The sequence below is a fragment of the Callithrix jacchus genome, chromosome 22, assembly GCF_049354715.1.
Source record: "Callithrix jacchus isolate 240 chromosome 22, calJac240_pri, whole genome shotgun sequence".
Lineage (NCBI taxonomy): Eukaryota > Metazoa > Chordata > Mammalia > Primates > Cebidae > Callithrix > Callithrix jacchus.
Genome location: NC_133523.1, coordinates 26,471,740 through 26,489,111, shown reverse-complemented (window position 1 = coordinate 26,489,111; position 17,372 = coordinate 26,471,740). Strand labels below are relative to the sequence as shown.

At 41.7% G+C, this 17,372-nt stretch overlaps 1 protein-coding gene across 1 annotated transcript; it reads left to right on the top strand.

The window, feature by feature from the left end:
* The first annotated feature begins 428 nt into the window (after window positions 1-428).
* On the top strand, window positions 429-7,676 carry UQCRFS1 (ubiquinol-cytochrome c reductase, Rieske iron-sulfur polypeptide 1). The gene is made up of 2 exons (XM_017968033.4): window positions 429-685; window positions 4,686-7,676. Exons 1-2 carry the CDS (start codon window positions 472-474, stop codon window positions 5,294-5,296), a joined length of 825 nt encoding a protein of 274 aa, XP_017823522.1. The 5' UTR covers window positions 429-471; the 3' UTR covers window positions 5,297-7,676.
* The last annotated feature ends 9,696 nt before the right edge of the window (window positions 7,677-17,372 follow it).

Below are 17,372 nucleotides of genomic sequence, written 5' to 3'. Positions count from 1 at the left end.
CATCATCGAGCTTTGCACGGATGTCTCTGGCCTGTTTGTTGTTAGACGAACATAATAAAAATCATCATAGTAAACACAGCGATTACTATGTGCCGAATTTTTTTCTAGGTGAGATACATTACCATCCTCAGCTAAACTATAATCGTTTATTGTTATCTCTAGGTCTTCCTAAATGAAATTTAGGAAGGATCGTAAAGTCGGCTCATCGGACGTCACTGGGGTCCCCTGTTCAGCCCTTTTTTCTTCTGGACAGATAGATCCCAGGACACAGACGGAGAGGCACCGGGACTGACAGTTGGGCAGCAAGCCCCGCCCCCCGACGCGGCGCCTCTCCAGGTTCGCCCCGCCCTGCAGGACTCCCTTTTTCTTCCTGCGTCGCGCTGACGCCACGCGTCCCGCGACTCCTCGCGCCTGCGCCATGAGCGGAAGGTCGTCCCTGTGACCGGCTTGGCGGTTGGAGCTGCTATCGCCATGTTGTCGGTTGCCGCCTGCTCGGGCCCGTTCGCGCCCGTCCTGTCGGCCACGTCCCGCGGGGTGGCGGGCGCACTGCGGCCCCTGGTGCAGGCCGCGGTGCCCGCCACCCCGGCGCCGCCTGTGCTGGACCCGAAGCGGCCCATCCTGAGCCGAGAGTCGCTGAGCGGCCAGGCCGCACGCCGGCCTTTGGTCGCCTCCGTGGGCCTCAATGGTGAGCCGGAACGAGGGCCGCGAGCGAGGCTGAGGGTCTCCGGTGCCCGCTCCTCCCGCCCCTGGCAGGGAGAGGACGCGGACGCGCTAGCGGAGCCTCGGTGGGAGGATCAGATCGGGCTGGGCGGCCTTCGCGACACTGGGCCCAGTGCCTGTGCCCGGGGCGTATTTGTGGGGGCCGGCCTGGGCTCACGTCCGCCGGCTTTGCATGGTTCCTCCTCGACCGAGTTCACGAGCTCTGCAGGCCCCCTGCTCCAGCCACCTCTGAGGGGTTTTGTTGCTGGCAGGTCGTTTGACCTTGGCCAAGTTTCTAAACGTCCTTCCTGTGAAATGGATTCATGGTTATACCAATTTTGTAGGGGTGTCGTGAGGCTTAGATAGAAGAATTCCACCTGAAGCCATTAGCACAGTTTGGGCACTTAAATACTTACTAATATTTAGGAAGTTGATCTCACCACCGATCCCCTCAGTGTCCTTCCCCTGCTTCCGCCCCCGCCCAAAAAAACCAGCATACGCAAGGTCAGCTACAGGGTAGTGTCACAACATAATCAGTCCTCAAGAACCGGCGGAGATTGATGACATTTACATTTTACAGATCAGAAAACAGACGTGGTAGAATGACTCGCACGGGGATCCATGGTGTGGACCTGGGGTAGCAGGGATTTGACAAGACAGATTGTCGTAGTCTTTTGAGCTCTTCTCAGGGACTGTTCCACACCCTCTGACCTTAGATCTCCGATTATCTTCTTTGTCTCGCCCTCCATTTCTCTTCTTTACTTGGCACTGTATTGGAGATAGAGAAATAGCAGCCTGTGGACAGTGTGCCTGCAGGCCGTGTAGTTTCTAAAACACTGGAAAGATTAATGGCATCTCTCGAAATGCTGGAACTTGGGATCTAGTTCCTACTTGGGAAAAGTCCATAGTGTGCTGTGTCGTGGCCGCCCTCGCAGCTGGAGCTAGTGCCCTCCACTTTGTCACAGTCTTTACCAGGCCTGCTTGTTTCATTGTGTTACCAGCCTGGTTCATTGATAGCTGTTTGTGACTTTTCCCTTACATGCTAACTAAATTGCCCCCCACTTTCTTTTTGCTCTGTCTTCATTCACCCTGGGCTCTGCACTTTCTCGACGGTCCTTCCACTAAGTTGCTGCATGTCCACATGTTTTCCTTACCCATCCTTTCGATCTCAGTTAAGGATCAGGGGAATAAAATTTTTATTTGCTGATTTGTCTGACTTTATAGCACATACACTTTACACTGTGTATTGTGTTTATTGGTAACTCCTCCGACCTTGAGCTTAAGGGCATAGGGAATGTCATGTCTTCTTTATTTTTCTATCTTTCACAACGTTGGGTTTTGTATACAGTTAGTGCAAAGTATTTATGAATGAATAATTGTTCAGAAGCCGTGCATTTTGATGAAACTGCCTACGTCGGGTGTAGAGTACCCTAGCCTATCCTCGAGTCTTGGGGGCAAGACACAAGGAAGGAAGGAGAACATTTCCATAGCAACAGAAAAACATCTTTGGAATTTTGTCATATTGCTAGAGTTTCTTTAAAAATTGGAGGCTTAACTGTCTTAGACAATTAGAAACAGGCAAATAATGTAGGCGAAAAGTTTTTCTGTAATCATTTCACCCTGTAGCTTAAGTTCACATTATAATCTGGCTAGGTGGTTTATGGAAAGATGGGTAATGGGAGGGGAGGGGTTAGATCTGGAGAAGATCCTTGAGTTGAAGAGGAAGATTGTACCATTTTCATGCAGATTTCCAAGGCACATTGGAGCTCATCTTAAACAAAACTTATTCTGTTAATATTCCTTAAATTTTCTCCTTTAAGTATTTGGGTTAGAACTAAATCTAGCATCTTACTAAAAGTCAGACCTAATGCAGCGCATGTCAATATTTGGAGAATGATTTTTGCAATTTGGCAGTTTAATTTCCGAAAGGATTCTTGGTGGTGTAGCCTACTAAAGTGTAACCAGCTAGATAGAGAGGAGACTTTTGCCACCAAGTCTCTGAAAGAGAAGGGGGAAGCCATTCTCTTGAGTGTTTTTGTACATTTCCTTGTATACTGTTAAGGGTTTTGGATACTATTTTTAATGTAGAAGTATGAACTTCCAATTCCTTTATTTTTTTAGGTAGGAAACACATCTTTTTTCTTTGTAATCCCAGATAGTGCTAGGAGCAAGCAATTTATGTTTAATTCCAAATGCCAGTGTATACTGGCAGGTTAGCTTTTGTTAGAGGAGTAGTATAAGATGTAATGCCACTTTGACTCCACAGATTCTGGTATGTGAATCTCAAGTTGCCATTACCTGTGTCCTGGTGTTCTCTAAGAAATGATTGGGTTAGTCAGAAAAGCACATAGCTTGATTTTGGTAGGTTTCATTGTTTGTAAACACTTGTGGCTTCCATAAAGTTATTGACCTTGAGAATTATGTGAAAAGCAATTGAAGTATTCCATATTGTAATGTTGGACTACTCAAGGAAGTACGGTGTATTTGGATGAGATCCTAGGAGACCAAGGGTAGAATTGCAGTTTATTTTATTTATTTATTTGTTTGTTTTTGAGGCGGAGTTTCGCTGTTGTTACACAGGCTGGAGTGCAATGGCGTGATCTCTGCTCACCGCAGCCTCCGCCTCCTGGGTTCAAGCAATTCTCCTGCCTCAGCCCGAGTAGCTGGGATTACAGGCACGCACCACCATGCCCAGCTAATTTTTGTATTTTTAGTAGAGATGGGGTTTCACCTTGTTGACCAGGATGGTCTTGATCTCTTGACCTTGTGAGCCACCACGCCCGGCCAGAATTGCAGTTTATTACAATAAAAAGGCATCTTTAAAATAGAAATCTTTCTTTTGGAATCACGTTTTCTAAAAGAGGAATTTTTAGTGTCCCCCTTTTTAAAAAAGGAAACTTTGTGGCAAATTTCTTAAGATGAATGTACAATCTGCAAAGAGGTTTGCTTCCTGAAACATACTTAAAAGTGGTACTAGGTAAAACATTTCTTCCTCAGATATTTAAAAATAGTATGTTTCTTGTTTTTGTTTTTTAAACTTGAACCAAAGAAACGACTTGCTCCCAAAGTACTACATAGTAATTATTTGTTTAATACTCATTTGGGCTCTTTTATGGCCTACACTAGAATTGCCCCAGTTGAAAGAACTACAGTAGTGAAAAGAGAGATAGATAATACCCCTAGCGTTAGCAAGTAATTATTGCCCTTTAATGAATAGGGGGATATATGAAAATTTTGCCCTTTCTTCCCTTGCTAAATCAAAATAATTAATTTTGCAGATTTCATTTTCTTTTGAGAGCTGCCTGTCCTGATAAGGATGACCTCTGCCTATTAGTGGCTTTATTTTAATTTAAAGTAATGCTAATTTATACCCTAGAGTATAAAATAGAAACCTTAATTTTTCTGCAACTAGAGTTATACAGTTCACAGAATGTGTATTGTTTTGTCATTATTATTTTATTGTTAACAGTTCTTTCAGAGAACATAGATTGGACCATAAGGGGCAGACGTTTGCCTTAAAAAGATGATCAGCATCAACTTATTGTGTGGACTAGGTGAGACTTAGGGCCTCCTTCTAATCTAGAGAGAATGGGAGGTATTTAGCATGATTTATGTAGTATGTCTTGCCAGTTGAATATTTGGAATCTTTGAGATATTACTATTTATTTTCCTGTTTTAATGGTTTTAGCACGATGCACTGAGATGTTGACTCCTGAATCAGCAATGTTCAACCAACCAGCAGGAGCTCAATTTACAAATAGTGTTTTATGGTTTCCTACCAATATGATAGGTGGTGGTTCACTTCCTTTTTAATATTTGATGTTAGCACTGCCAATTTGACTATTTCTGAGACCCAGTGAGTGTCATATTTCACATTTTTCGAATTTGGTTTTTTGCTTGTGAATCCATAAAGGCTGTTTCCTGGTGTAGATTCCCTTCAGGATATTCGTCTAATTGTGTTTTTTAACCTTCTGTTTGTCTTGCAGTCCCTGCTTCTGTTCGTTATTCCCACACAGACATCAAGGTGCCCGACTTCGCTGACTACCGCCGCTCTGAAGTTTTAGATAAAGCAAAGTCTTCGAGAGAAAGCAGCGATGCTAGGAAAGGTTTTTCCTATTTGGTAACGGCAGCAACTGCCGTGGGTGTCACGTACGCTGCCAAGGGTATTGTCACCCAGTTCGTTTCCTCCATGAGTGCTTCTGCTGATGTGTTGGCCATGTCGAAAATTGAAATCAAGTTATCTGATATTCCAGAAGGCAAGAACATGGCTTTCAAATGGAGGGGGAAACCCCTGTTTGTGCGCCATAGAACCCAGAAGGAAATTGAGCAGGAAGCTGCCGTAGAATTGTCCCAGTTGAGGGACCCACAGCATGATCTAGATCGAGTAAAGAAACCCGAATGGATGATCCTCATAGGTGTTTGCACGCATCTTGGTTGTGTACCCATTGCAAATGCAGGAGATTTTGGTGGTTATTACTGCCCTTGCCATGGGTCACACTATGATGCATCTGGCAGGATCAGGAAGGGGCCTGCACCTCTCAACCTAGAAGTCCCCACATATGAGTTCACTGGTGACGATATGGTCGTTGTTGGTTAGAGACTTGGACTCAAGTCATAGGCTTCTTTCAGTCTTTCTGGCACCTCAGAAGACTTACCTGAGAGCAAGCCTTCTGTACTTGAAGGTGATTTGAAATATGTAAGAATCGATGATGTATTTGTAAACAATGTGACGTAAATTGAATTTAACGTAGAATACTTTTAAGCAGTCACTTAATAAAGCCACTGTTATGCTCAGTCATACACTTGAAAGGTACAATGTCTTTTAGCGAAATCTGATTAAAAATTACAGACTGGTGCACAAGATACTTGTGAAATCTATAACTGACTTTATTTTCTTGCCCAAATATTTGTTTCCTGCATTGCGTCAGGGACACACATTCTACAAAGCTCATTGTTGGGACGAGGTAAAATGAACGGGTCATCTCCGAGTCCTGGGAGGGGTCTATGACATTGGCAGAAACAATAGTATCTAGGTATTCCTTATTCACTGGACTTGGTAAGAGTCCTGGCTATGTGTTCCACCTCCGCCCCCCACCACCACTTCTGTGTAAGCTGTATGATAATGTTACTCTAATCTGTGGGAAAGAGTCCTGAATGAAGCGTTAGTAGCTCTGAGGGTTTATCTTCAAAGGGTCTGGTCTGGTTTTTCTCCTTTAGTGACAGGCCAAGAAATTGTATTATTCCCTTAAGACTGTAAATTAGTACTTAAATCCTTTAGTCTTCATGGGCAGTGGGAGCACATTATCTGAGAGAAGCTTTCCAAAATGAGAGTGCTGTGCCATTTCCTTCATTTTGTGTGTGGATCCTCCATGTCCCCAAAGCCTCCGCATCCACTCTCAGGAGGGAGAAAGGGAGCGTCTGAGACCTAGTACCGCCTGTGTGCAGAAATGGCCCTGCTGGTTTCGTTTCTGTAGTGATGACATTTTGAATGTTTCTTCCTGTTGGGTTTACAGTCACTTTTCAATGTCAAATGGTGTGGAACCAGACGCAGAGCACGTCGGCATTCACATCCTATTTTCTGCCTCCAATTATGCGGGTGAAACAAGACTAAGGTCTGTTTTTCCCAGGGAGCTGAGAGTAGGCTTTGCTTTTTGAGAATCACAGCCACTTTTTGATGTGTCTGTCTTTGTTGTTTGGAAGTGGGCCAGTCATGTGCTTTCTGAGTCCACCTGATGATCTCAGGCACACTTTTTTAAAAGGGCAAAAGTGCTTAGTTAGGTCTGCCCAAAGGGAACCAACCATCCAGGATTTCAGCCTTTGATGTTAACAGGTGTTGTCAGAAATGCCCACAGAAAAAAGAAAATGTCAAACTTTCCATGCTTATGAGTAGATAACTAGTCTTTGGTTCATTTTTATAGTTCTAGAAATGAAAGTAGCATGTGTGATAATTGGTGGGACACACAACTGTTTATGTTTTGTGTCTCTAGATAGTGGAGGTACTCTTCGGATTGAGGGTTGGAGGAGGGGATGATAGAATGTGAAACATTGAGTTGTGAGAGGAACACAGGTCCAAACACTAAACTTGTTGCCAAAAATGTCAATAGCATCCCTTCCCTATGGAGAAATACTGATACTATCACCTCCTACCCTGAAGTGATACCTTGAAATGTTTCACATTTGAAGTGCCAGATGTTACTGTGTTTGTGTCTACATGGCAGTGGAGGACAGAAGTAGCGAGTCTGAAGGACCCTAGCTACTCACCTCGTGCCAGAATTGCTGTATGTGGTGGCTGCTTACTTCGTCTTTCATATATACAATTTTGATTCTAAATTCATATTTAGAATTTGATGGTGGGGCGCTGTTAAATCCTAGTAGCCCATTTAGTGTTTAAAGAAAGCTTTGTTGCACAAGTGAAAGGACAAGTCAAGTCACTTGATGTTACTTTGCTGAATGGGCACAGCAGACCTGTGTTAACATTTTTACCATTCTGTGAAAAAAAAAAAATTCTAGATATTAGGGGGAAATGACTTACTGAATAAACCTTACCAGTTAGCGGCCTGACATCAGATCATTATTAACATGTACTGCTTTTTACTGGGAATAATTCTTGGGACAATCATGAGGGCCATACCTTTTCATGATGCTTTGAAAAGTGTTATAAAAAATGACCTTTTGGAAATGTTGATTTATTTGTTAAAGATAACATCAGGTTTTCTTTGGTCTTTCTGAGCATACCCTTGTAAAATCTTTGGCTCAGTCTGAGTAGATAGAGGGCATTTGTCCTGTTGGGATGTTTATGGCTTGGGATCAAAATGTGCTGTTAGTGCCCTCATTTGTCTAAACTGTGGGAACATACTATTTAAATATCAGAAGTAAATCTTCATTCTCACAGTACTAAATTTCATTTTCTGTATTTTCATGTCATTTGAATTTCATTGCATTTTATATATTAACCCAAAATAAATGTTTGTATTTTATGGACTGCTATCCTTAGCCCACCGTTCTCACACACTTTTATCACCACCTGTTTGCAAGTGACTCCCCTCGACCACTTCCCTGAGTTTCATATTCTTGTGCTTACTGGGCATCTGTGTATGGATGTCCTGTTAACACCTTAAACTCAAACCGAAAGGAAAAGACGTTTCTATCTCCTATGAACCAGTTTCTCTATTTCAGTGCACTCCATCTGCCTCATTAACTACCTGGCAAGCACAGAACCTGCTGGTCTTCCCTGCCTCGTTTCCATTAGCTCCTCTCCACCTCACCCCGAATCAGTCCCTCAGTTCTGACATTTTGCTTTTTTTTTGAGACAGAGTTCTCGCTCTGTTGCTCAGGCTGGAGTGCAATGGCGCGATCTTGGCCCACTGGAACCTCCTCCTCCCGGGTTCAAGCGATTCTCCAGTCTCAGCCTCCTGAGTAGCTGGGATTACAGGCGCATGCCACCAAGCCTACCTAGTTTTTATATTTTAGTAGAGATGGGGGTGTCACTGTGTTGCCTAGGCTGGTCTCCAACTCCTGAGCTCAGGTAGTCCACCTGCCTTGTTTTCCCAAAGTGCCGGGGGTTACAGGCCTAAGTCAACCACACCCAGCCTGCCAGTTTACGCTTAAGACTATACTGTCTCTTGTCATCTGTAGCATTCCTAATAACGGCTTTGTGAGCACTCATTACTGACCACTAGGCTAAGTGTACATTAGGTATGTGGTCTCCTAATCCTTAAAAAAACTCAGTTAATGTCAGGTAATGATGTTATTTATAGTTTACAGATGGGGAAACTGAGGTACACCAAAGTTTCTTTTCTACAACCATACCTGGCAGGTTTGTTAAGCCAAAATTTGATTTTAACCCAGGGAGTCAGAGCCTACAGCCTGATCCCCAGTCTATGCTCCACCACTTTATTGAGGCCTTGTCAAGTCTTGCCCAGTCTACTGTAGTAAGAGTCCAGATAGATCTTTCCTCCAATTCTGTCTGCTTAAAGTTTGTCCTCCATGTAGCTGACAAGTACTGTGGAGGTTACAAATATTACATTGGTTCTGGATCCAGTTTTGGCGCTGCCATTTCCTAGATGTGTGACTTGACATAAATTGCTCAGTCTGTTCCTTTTCCTCCATCTGAAAAATAATCTTAAATACAAGGTCCTCACCTGCATCCCATCAGTAAACCCCTTGCTCTAGTAACAGAATTTACCTGTAACCTACATTCTTTGTAGTTTTCTTTCAGTTTCTCCCCAAGCTTTCCCTCCCACCTGTTTCCCTTTTCTTACCTTTGTTTTGGTAGTTGATCCACCGCTTGTCCCTCAAGAGTCTGCTTATGTACAAGGCCCTGCAGGAAGCCTTCCCTAACTCACAGGCCCTTTCCCAGCAAGTTTTTCCAAAATAACCAGGAAATATCCATTGTGGTGTTTATATTAACCTCTTTTTGGTCCTGGTTTATCTCTCCTCCACCAGACTAAGGGCTTGAGGTCCACGGCAACTACTCATCCATGGACTTGCATGCTAAATGAAAAAAAAAAAAAGGAAAAAGACTTTGGCATTTGAAAGGAAGATTTTTCCAAAGGGTATTTTGTAAACAGGGATAACATTAAAAAAAAAAAAAAAAAAAAACGGGCACGGTGGCTCAAGCCTGTAATCCTAGCACTTTGGGAGGCTGAGGCAGGTGGATCACGAGGTCAACAGATCGAGACCATCCTGGTCAACATGATGAAACCCCATCTGTACTAAAAATACAAAAAATTAGCTGGGCATGGTGGCACGTGCCTGTAATTTCAGCTACTCAGTAGGCTGAGGCAGGAGAATTGCCTGAACCCAGGAGGCGGAGGTTGCAGTGAGCCGCCATTGTACTCCAGCCTGGGTAACAAGAGCGAAACTCCGTCTCAAAAAAAAAGCAATCAGTGTATCTTACCTTTCCAGGACTTGAGGTCAGAGGAGATATTACAGGATATTTTGGATTTAAATTTAAACTGTTCCCATAAGAAAAAGTTGAAAAACAATGAATTTCAGATCATCAAAACTGAGATTTTACTTTCGTTATGTTTGTTTCCTAATGAATGTTCTGCCTGTGTCAGAGACTTCAACGTCAAAAGGCCTTTTCAAGGTATTATCTTTTCAAAACTCGTAAATGCAATGGATGTCATTTCACTTCAATTTTCCATTTTATCTGTCTTATTCAATTTCCAACCTGGGATTTAGGAAGGGAACATTTTTATTAAAGAGAAAAAATATCAAGCAGATCAGTTCTCTTCTGAGGGAGGAAGGATTCAGGATGATTTTCTCTTTTCAGTACTCAGCACTATTTATTGGCGTTTAACAGTGTCTAAACACAGCACTGCCAAGAATATGAGGTTAAGATGGTTTCTAGTCCAGGTACTTAAAGACGACCTAAATACACCACAAAAGGAAGACTATCCAAGTGCTTGCTTCTGTGAATGCTTGTGAAATAGATTGTTACAGATCGGAAGTCTCCGGCCTGCAGCACAAGATTAGAATTAACTTTGTGGAGGGCTTCAGCAGTATCTCTGTAATAACTCTCCATAATGACCAACCTGAGACTGGTCCATCAGGGAACTGAATATCCGAAATTCAGTAAACTACACTGTATATTTTTGCAGCTACTACCGTAAACGTGGGTCAATTTGAGTGCAAAACCTTAACTGTCATCTGGCTTTTGAAATCCTTACTTTATTAGAATATTTGCAAAGATAAGAAGAGAAAGTGTCTAAGTAATAGGTTTCCACGCATTTTAAAAGGGCAAACAAAATTTTGGTTTCTTAATGGAAGGGAAAGGAAGCTAATGCATTTCACAAAATTGGCTTGTCTAGAGTGAATATCTGAAATGCCATTTTCTACATTGGGGCATGGCTAAAATTTTAACTCATGCCTCACTTTCTCTTGTTTTCTTAGCTCTCTCCTCAAGACACACTCTGCTGTGGCCCCTTTCAGCCCTTTGAAGAGACAAGGCAATCCTGGGCCCCGTTAATCTCAGTACATGAAAATCAGGTTAGAGGCGATATTCCTCTTAGCAAGAGATTATCTATTTTAGACTATATTAAATATAAATCTCAAATGAGATAGTGGGTAGAAAAGATATATAAACGGTAAAACAAGACACAAATGCTCAAAGCATTATTTAATGAGGCAATAAATGGCATTTAGAATGTGATTAGGTATGCAGAAAGGCCACTTAGGTGGAGGTAGACCCTATTCAGAATGTGATTCTGAATCAAAGGTTGGTATTAATCCTGCATTCTCACAATGCTTTGGCCCCTGGAAGTTCAGATTTCCATGTGTACAGAGTTTTGATGTTAATGGAAAGCAAAGCTGAATTCATCCATGGCAGTGGTTCACATGGTAATGTCCTCCTCTTATTTGCTTTGAAGAATTAATACTAATTGGCTGTAAAGCTGGTTCTTTGAAATGATCAAGAAACTAGTTAAGTCTTTTGTAAAGCCTGATAATGAGAAAAATGAGGCAAAGCAAAAATATACAAATGAAGAAAGAGCCAGCCATCCTCACTTGATGGAAGAAATTAAAATAATAAAAGCATGCAACTCCATAGTAACAAAGGTGTCAAAACCAGGGGATACAGACGACTTCTTAGCAAAAATATAAAATGCCAAAATTAGCCCAAGAAGTAGAAACCTTAAACATAGCAACTGGCATAGATTAAGTATAAAAAGTTACCATGACTGAATGGATTCATAGCTGAGTTCTATGACACATTAAGATAATTCCAATTTAAACTTCCACCTGTTCAGGTCAGAGCTTTCCAATTTTACTGTGCACGAGATTCACCTGGAGATCTTGTTAGTGATGCATATTCTGATTCTGTAGGTCTGGAATACGGGGTGAGACTGCATTCTAACACTTTCCCCAGGTGATGCCCATGGCAGGCTAAAAAGTTCAAGGGTGAGAGGCTGCATTTGGTGAGGGCCTTCTGGCTGGTGGGGACTCTCAGCAGAGTCCCGAGGTGGGACTCCTGCCTATTGCTTTCTCTGAGGGCTGGTCACCTGGTGAGGGGGCTGAGCATGCTAGCTCAGATCTCTATCCTATTTTAAAACCATTTATGCTACTTCTCTGATAACCCACTAGTTTATTAATTTTTGAATGGCCCTAATCACCTCTTAAAGGCTCCACCTGTCCATACTGCCCCACTGGGGATTAATTTTCAACATAAATTTTACAGTAGATAAATTTTCAATCCACAGCATTCTACAGAATTCTCTCACAATTTACTTTGAGTTTAGTGTAAATTTAATATTAAAACTTGACATTAAATATACAAAAAATAAAATACATTGTCTCATTTACTGAATTCATGAAATTTTCTAAATGAAATACTAGTAAAAGGAAATACTGCAAAAGAATAATCAACTTTGAGATTCTAGGAATGCAAGGTGTATTCTAGGAATGCAAGACTTTCTATTAAATGAACAAAGAAGGAAAAACATGTAAAGACATCGATAGATGTGGAAAAGCTATCCCTACTATAAATAAGGAATAATTAAAATAGAGGGGTATTTATTTATTTATTTGTTTGTTTGAGACGGAGTCTCACTCTGTCACCCAGGCTGGAGTGCAGTTGTATGATCTCGGCTCACTGCAACTTCTGTCTCCTAGGTTCAAGTGATTCTCCTGCTCTAGTCTCCCTAGTAGCTGGGATTACAGGTGCCTGCCATCCTGCCCGGCTAATTTTTTGTAATTTTAGTAGAGACAGGGTTTCACTATGTTGGCCAGGCTGGTCTCAAACTCCTGACCTCAGGTGATCCACCCACCTCGGCCTCCCAAAGTTCTGGGATTACAGGCATGAGCCACTGTGCCCAGCCCTGAGGAGTATCTTTAAATATAAAAAGGCTATTTACCAAAAACACTAAAATGATTTCAAAAATCAGGATTAGCTAGTGTTACCCACTATCACTAGTATGAATTAACACTATTTTAGAGGTTTTAGAAATTGCAATAAATAAGACAAGAAAATGATAGAATTCATAAAAATCTGGGAAAAAATGAGATAAAACTGTATTTTTGTTGATAACAGAACAGTTCCAGAAAATCTAGCCTCTAATTAAGCTATACTAGAATTAAGAATTGGGTACGGTGCTGAGATTCAAGGCAAGTGTTCAAAATCAAAGCTTCTCACCGCATTAGACCTAAGTCCCTAAAAATGAAAATAAGGAAAAATGCTTTCACAATATGCAAGTTACTCTTGGGTGGAGACTTTTTGTTTTAGTCAGGTTCCTCCATCCAGAACAGTGCTTGAAACATAGGTGCTAAAGAAATATTTGTTGAATGAATGATTATGACAAAAAAATTTTTTTTAAATGTTAAACACATAAGGTTCAGGACTTATATTTTAAAAGCTGAAATCAAGATCTAAACAAATGAAAAGACAGCAAGTTTTGAATGGGGCTACTTAGTTTCATTTGAATAAGTCTTGGCTGAGTGTGGTGGCTCACACCTGTAATCCCAGCACTTTAAGAGGCTGAGGAGGGCAGATCACCTGAGATCAGAGATTCAAGACCAGCCTGGCCAACATGGTGAAACCCTGTCTCTACTAAAAATACTAAAATTAGCTGGGCTTGGTGATGAGTGTCTGTAATCCCAGCTACTCCGGAGGCTGAGATAGGAGAATTGCTTGAACCCAGGAGGCAGAGGTTTGCTGTGAGCTGAGATCATGCCACTGTCCTCCAGCCTGGGCAACAGAGCGATGCTCTGTATCAGAAAAAAAATAAAAAGTATTTTCCAGCTACTCTGCCTGTGGGGTACCCTGCCCTGTTCCTGTACTCTATTGTTCTAATAAGCTTGCTTTGCTTTCACGTAAAAAAGAAAGTCTTTTCCTCAAATTAACATACATGTATTGATAAACTTCCAGTTAGACTCTCTAAAGCATTTTGTTTTGATCCAATTTATTTTGGACAGAATGATCATAAAGCTTATATAGAATAAAGATTTGAGAACCTACAGTATAATTATTGCAGTTAATATGACATTGGCATGAGGACAGACAGGTCAGTGGACAAAATAGTCTATCAAGAATGAGATTTCAAGCTATGAGAATTTAATACAAGAAAGACAGGATTCAATGAAGGGAATGCTATCTTTCTTGTATTAGTGAGAGAAGATTGGTTTACTCAATAAACAGTGGTTGGACCCCAGCTCCTATCATGCTTAAAAATAAACTCTAGTGGGATAAAAGATGCATGTAAAAAAACTTTTAAGGAAAAATCTTGGGAACTGTACTTATAATTTAAGGGGGAAGAGGACCGTCTTAATTATGGAAGGACACTTAAAACCTGTGGCAGGCCGGGCGTGGTGGCTCACGCCTGTAATCCCAGCACTTTTGGAGGCCAATGCGTGCAGATCGCAAGGTCAGGAGTTTGAGACCAGTCTAACCAAAATGGTGAAACCTGTCTTTACTAAAAATACGAAAATTAGCTGGGTATGGTGGTGTGAGCCTGTAATCCCAGCTACTTGGGAGGCTGAGGCAGGAGAATTGCTTTGAACCCGGGAGGCGGAGGTTGCAGTAAGCGGAGATTGCACCACTGCACTCCCACCTGGTGATAGAGTGAGACTCCATCTCAAAAAAAAAAAAAAAAAACTATAGCAGAAAAGATAGGCCTATTTGTATTTTTTTTAATCTTAAATTTCAAAAGATATTAGCCAAATCAGATGACAATAGATTTGTAAAATAAAAATGTTAATGGGAATGAGGAGTTGGCATCTACAATATACATAGATGTTTTTTTCGCTTTGTCACCCAGGTTAAATCTCGGCTCACTGCAACCTCTGCTATCAGAGTTCAAGTGATTCTACCTCCTCAGCCTCTTGAGTAGCTGAGATTACAGGCACCTACCACCAAACCCAGCTAATTTTTGTGTTTTTAGTAGAGATGGGATTTCACCATGTTGGCCAGGCTGGTCTCAAACTCCTGATCTCAGGTGATCCACCCGCCTTGGCCTCCCAAAGTGCTGGGATTACAGGTGTGAGCAAATGCACCCGGACCATGGAGAGATCTTATAAATTGACAAGAAAAAGACAAAACTGTAGAAAAAAACATTGTGAAATACACTCATTAGAAGAAATAAATCTGAGTGCCTAATAGATGAGAAGGTATGAAATCTTGTCATTGTCAAAGTCAATACAATGGCAACGAGGTGTCACTTTACATCCATCAGATGGGCAGAACTGCAGCCTAATAGCATCTTTTGCTGTTGAACAACTGTGAGAGAATGATACTCTTGTATATTGCTGGCATAAATAGGAGAGAGTTTTAATACATTTCCCCAGACTGTTTTTATTGTTGTTTTGATGTTTGTATTGGTGAACTTAACAGTAGTCCCAAGAAAAGTCACAATGACATAAAGGGAACAGTCAAAAGTTGTTGTAGGCCAGGCACATTGGCTCACGCCTGTAATCCCAGCCCTTTGGGAGGCCAAGGTGGGTAGATCACAAGGTCAGGAGTTCAAGACCAGCCTGGCCAAAATGGTGAAACCCCGTCTCTACTAAAAATACAAAAATTAGCCGGTGGCATGTGCGTGTAATCCCAGCTACTCAGGAGGCCGAGGCAGGAGAATCTCTTGAACCCAGGAGGCAGAGGTTACAGTGAGCCAAGATTGTGCCACTGCACTCCAGCCTGGGCGACAGAGCAAGACTCTTCAAAAAAAAAAAAAAAAAAGGTCATTGTATATGATTATATAAACATGTATATGGTTATATTTGTGTGGAACAAACCAGGTCTTGCTAACATGCACGAAAACACCACTGCCCCTGCTGAGCATGAATGATATATTCATATATATGCATATATATGAATATATGTATGAATATATGCTTATATATACACACTAATTTTATAAGAAAATTATAAAATATTACAAATACTGTACGCTTTTATAAAATTATGTCATCTGTATATAGAAACATATTCATAAATATATCTCTGTGTGTGTGAATGTACATGTATGAATCTCAATGCATGTGCAGAAAGAGGCCGCGGAAAAGTGAGTTCTATTAATATCTACAGACGCCTAAGAATGTCTACTATGCAATACTGCTAAGTGAAAAAGCACAAATGGCAAAGTGTGTAACACGGTTCTCTTTGGTAAAAAACAAATATGTCTATACTGCTGCTTTACTATGTCAGTGTGAGCAGAGTGTGGACGTGCGTGGTTGCGCTGTCAGCATGGACCCAGGAGTGCAGGGTTGGGGGCGGGTGGGGAGTAGGGCTTTTATTTCCACAGATTTAGTGTTACCTTACTTGCTACAACAACCTGTTTTGCTTGGTAGTTTGAAAAGCTTGAAATGACATTGTCTGGATTATCTGGGCAGACTTTCTTCCTGACCAGTGACTTCACTTTGAACATCAGCTGGTCCCTCCTGTTAATTAATATTAGACAGCTACTTCCCAATATTTATTGGTGGTCAAGGCTTTGCATATTAGCCATTAATATCTACCTATACACGGAAGTGCTATCAATGTGCAGTTCTTGATATGTGGGTTCAGTGATTTTGACTTTAGTAAAGTCAAATGTTTTCCAGAAAGACTAAAAGCAATAGACTTACCATTTATTTACTCGTGTCACTCATAACTTCTTCTAAGTCACAGATGGCTTTAGTTGAAGCCAATACAAAGGAAAGCAGGAGACTAATTGTAGAAAAGTCATTTGCTTCTTGTCACATAATTATGTGTTATCTAGACCAGAGCTATCCAATAGAACTGTCTGTAATGAAGGAGATTTTCTATAATCCATGCTAATGCTGAACACTTGAAACATGGCTGGTGCATCTGAATAAATGAGTTTTAAATTTTATTTTAAGGTTAATTCAAATAGTCACACACATGGACAGTGGCTACTACATTGTTCAGTGCTGATCTAGAACCACTGAACTCACTAAAAACGAAACAAATCCCAATGCTGTTGAAAACTGAAAGAGTACACTTGCTTCTATTGTCTATAACTGTGGAGGATAAATATCCTCTGTGTATGGAGAGAACAGCTTTTAGAAAACATTGTTAAGGGGCCAGGTGCAGTGGCTCACGCCTGTAATCCCAGCACTTTGGGAGGCCGAGGCGGGTGGATCATGAGGTCAGGAATTCGAGACCAGCCTGGCCAATATGGTGAAACCCTGTCTCTACTAAAAATACAAAAATTAGCTGGGCGTGGTGGCACTTGCCTGTAGTCCCAGCTACTTGGGAGGCTGAGGCAAAAGAATCGCTTGAACCTGGGAGGCAGAGGTTGCATCCAGTGGAGATTGTGCCACTGCACTACAGCCTGGGCAGCAGAGCGAGACTCTGTCTCAAACAACAACAACAAAAAAAACATTGTTATGATTCTTAATTTTTTGAGACAGAGTCTTGCTCTGTTTCCCAGGCTGGAGTACAATGGCATGATCTCGGCTCGCTGCAACTTCTGCCTCCTGGGTTCAAGTGATTCTCCTGCCTCAGCCTCTTGAGTAGCTGGGATACAGGCACCTGCCATCACACCTGGCTAATTTTTGTATTTTTAGTAATACTGGATTTTACCATGTTTGCCAGGCTGGTCTTGAACTCCTGACCTCAGACGATCTGCCTGCCTTGGGTCCAAAGTTCTGGGATTATAGGTGTGAGCCAGGGTGCCTGGCCAGATTCTCAAATTTTTAATGGCATATTTCAAGCATACAAAAAAAGTACAAGAATGATA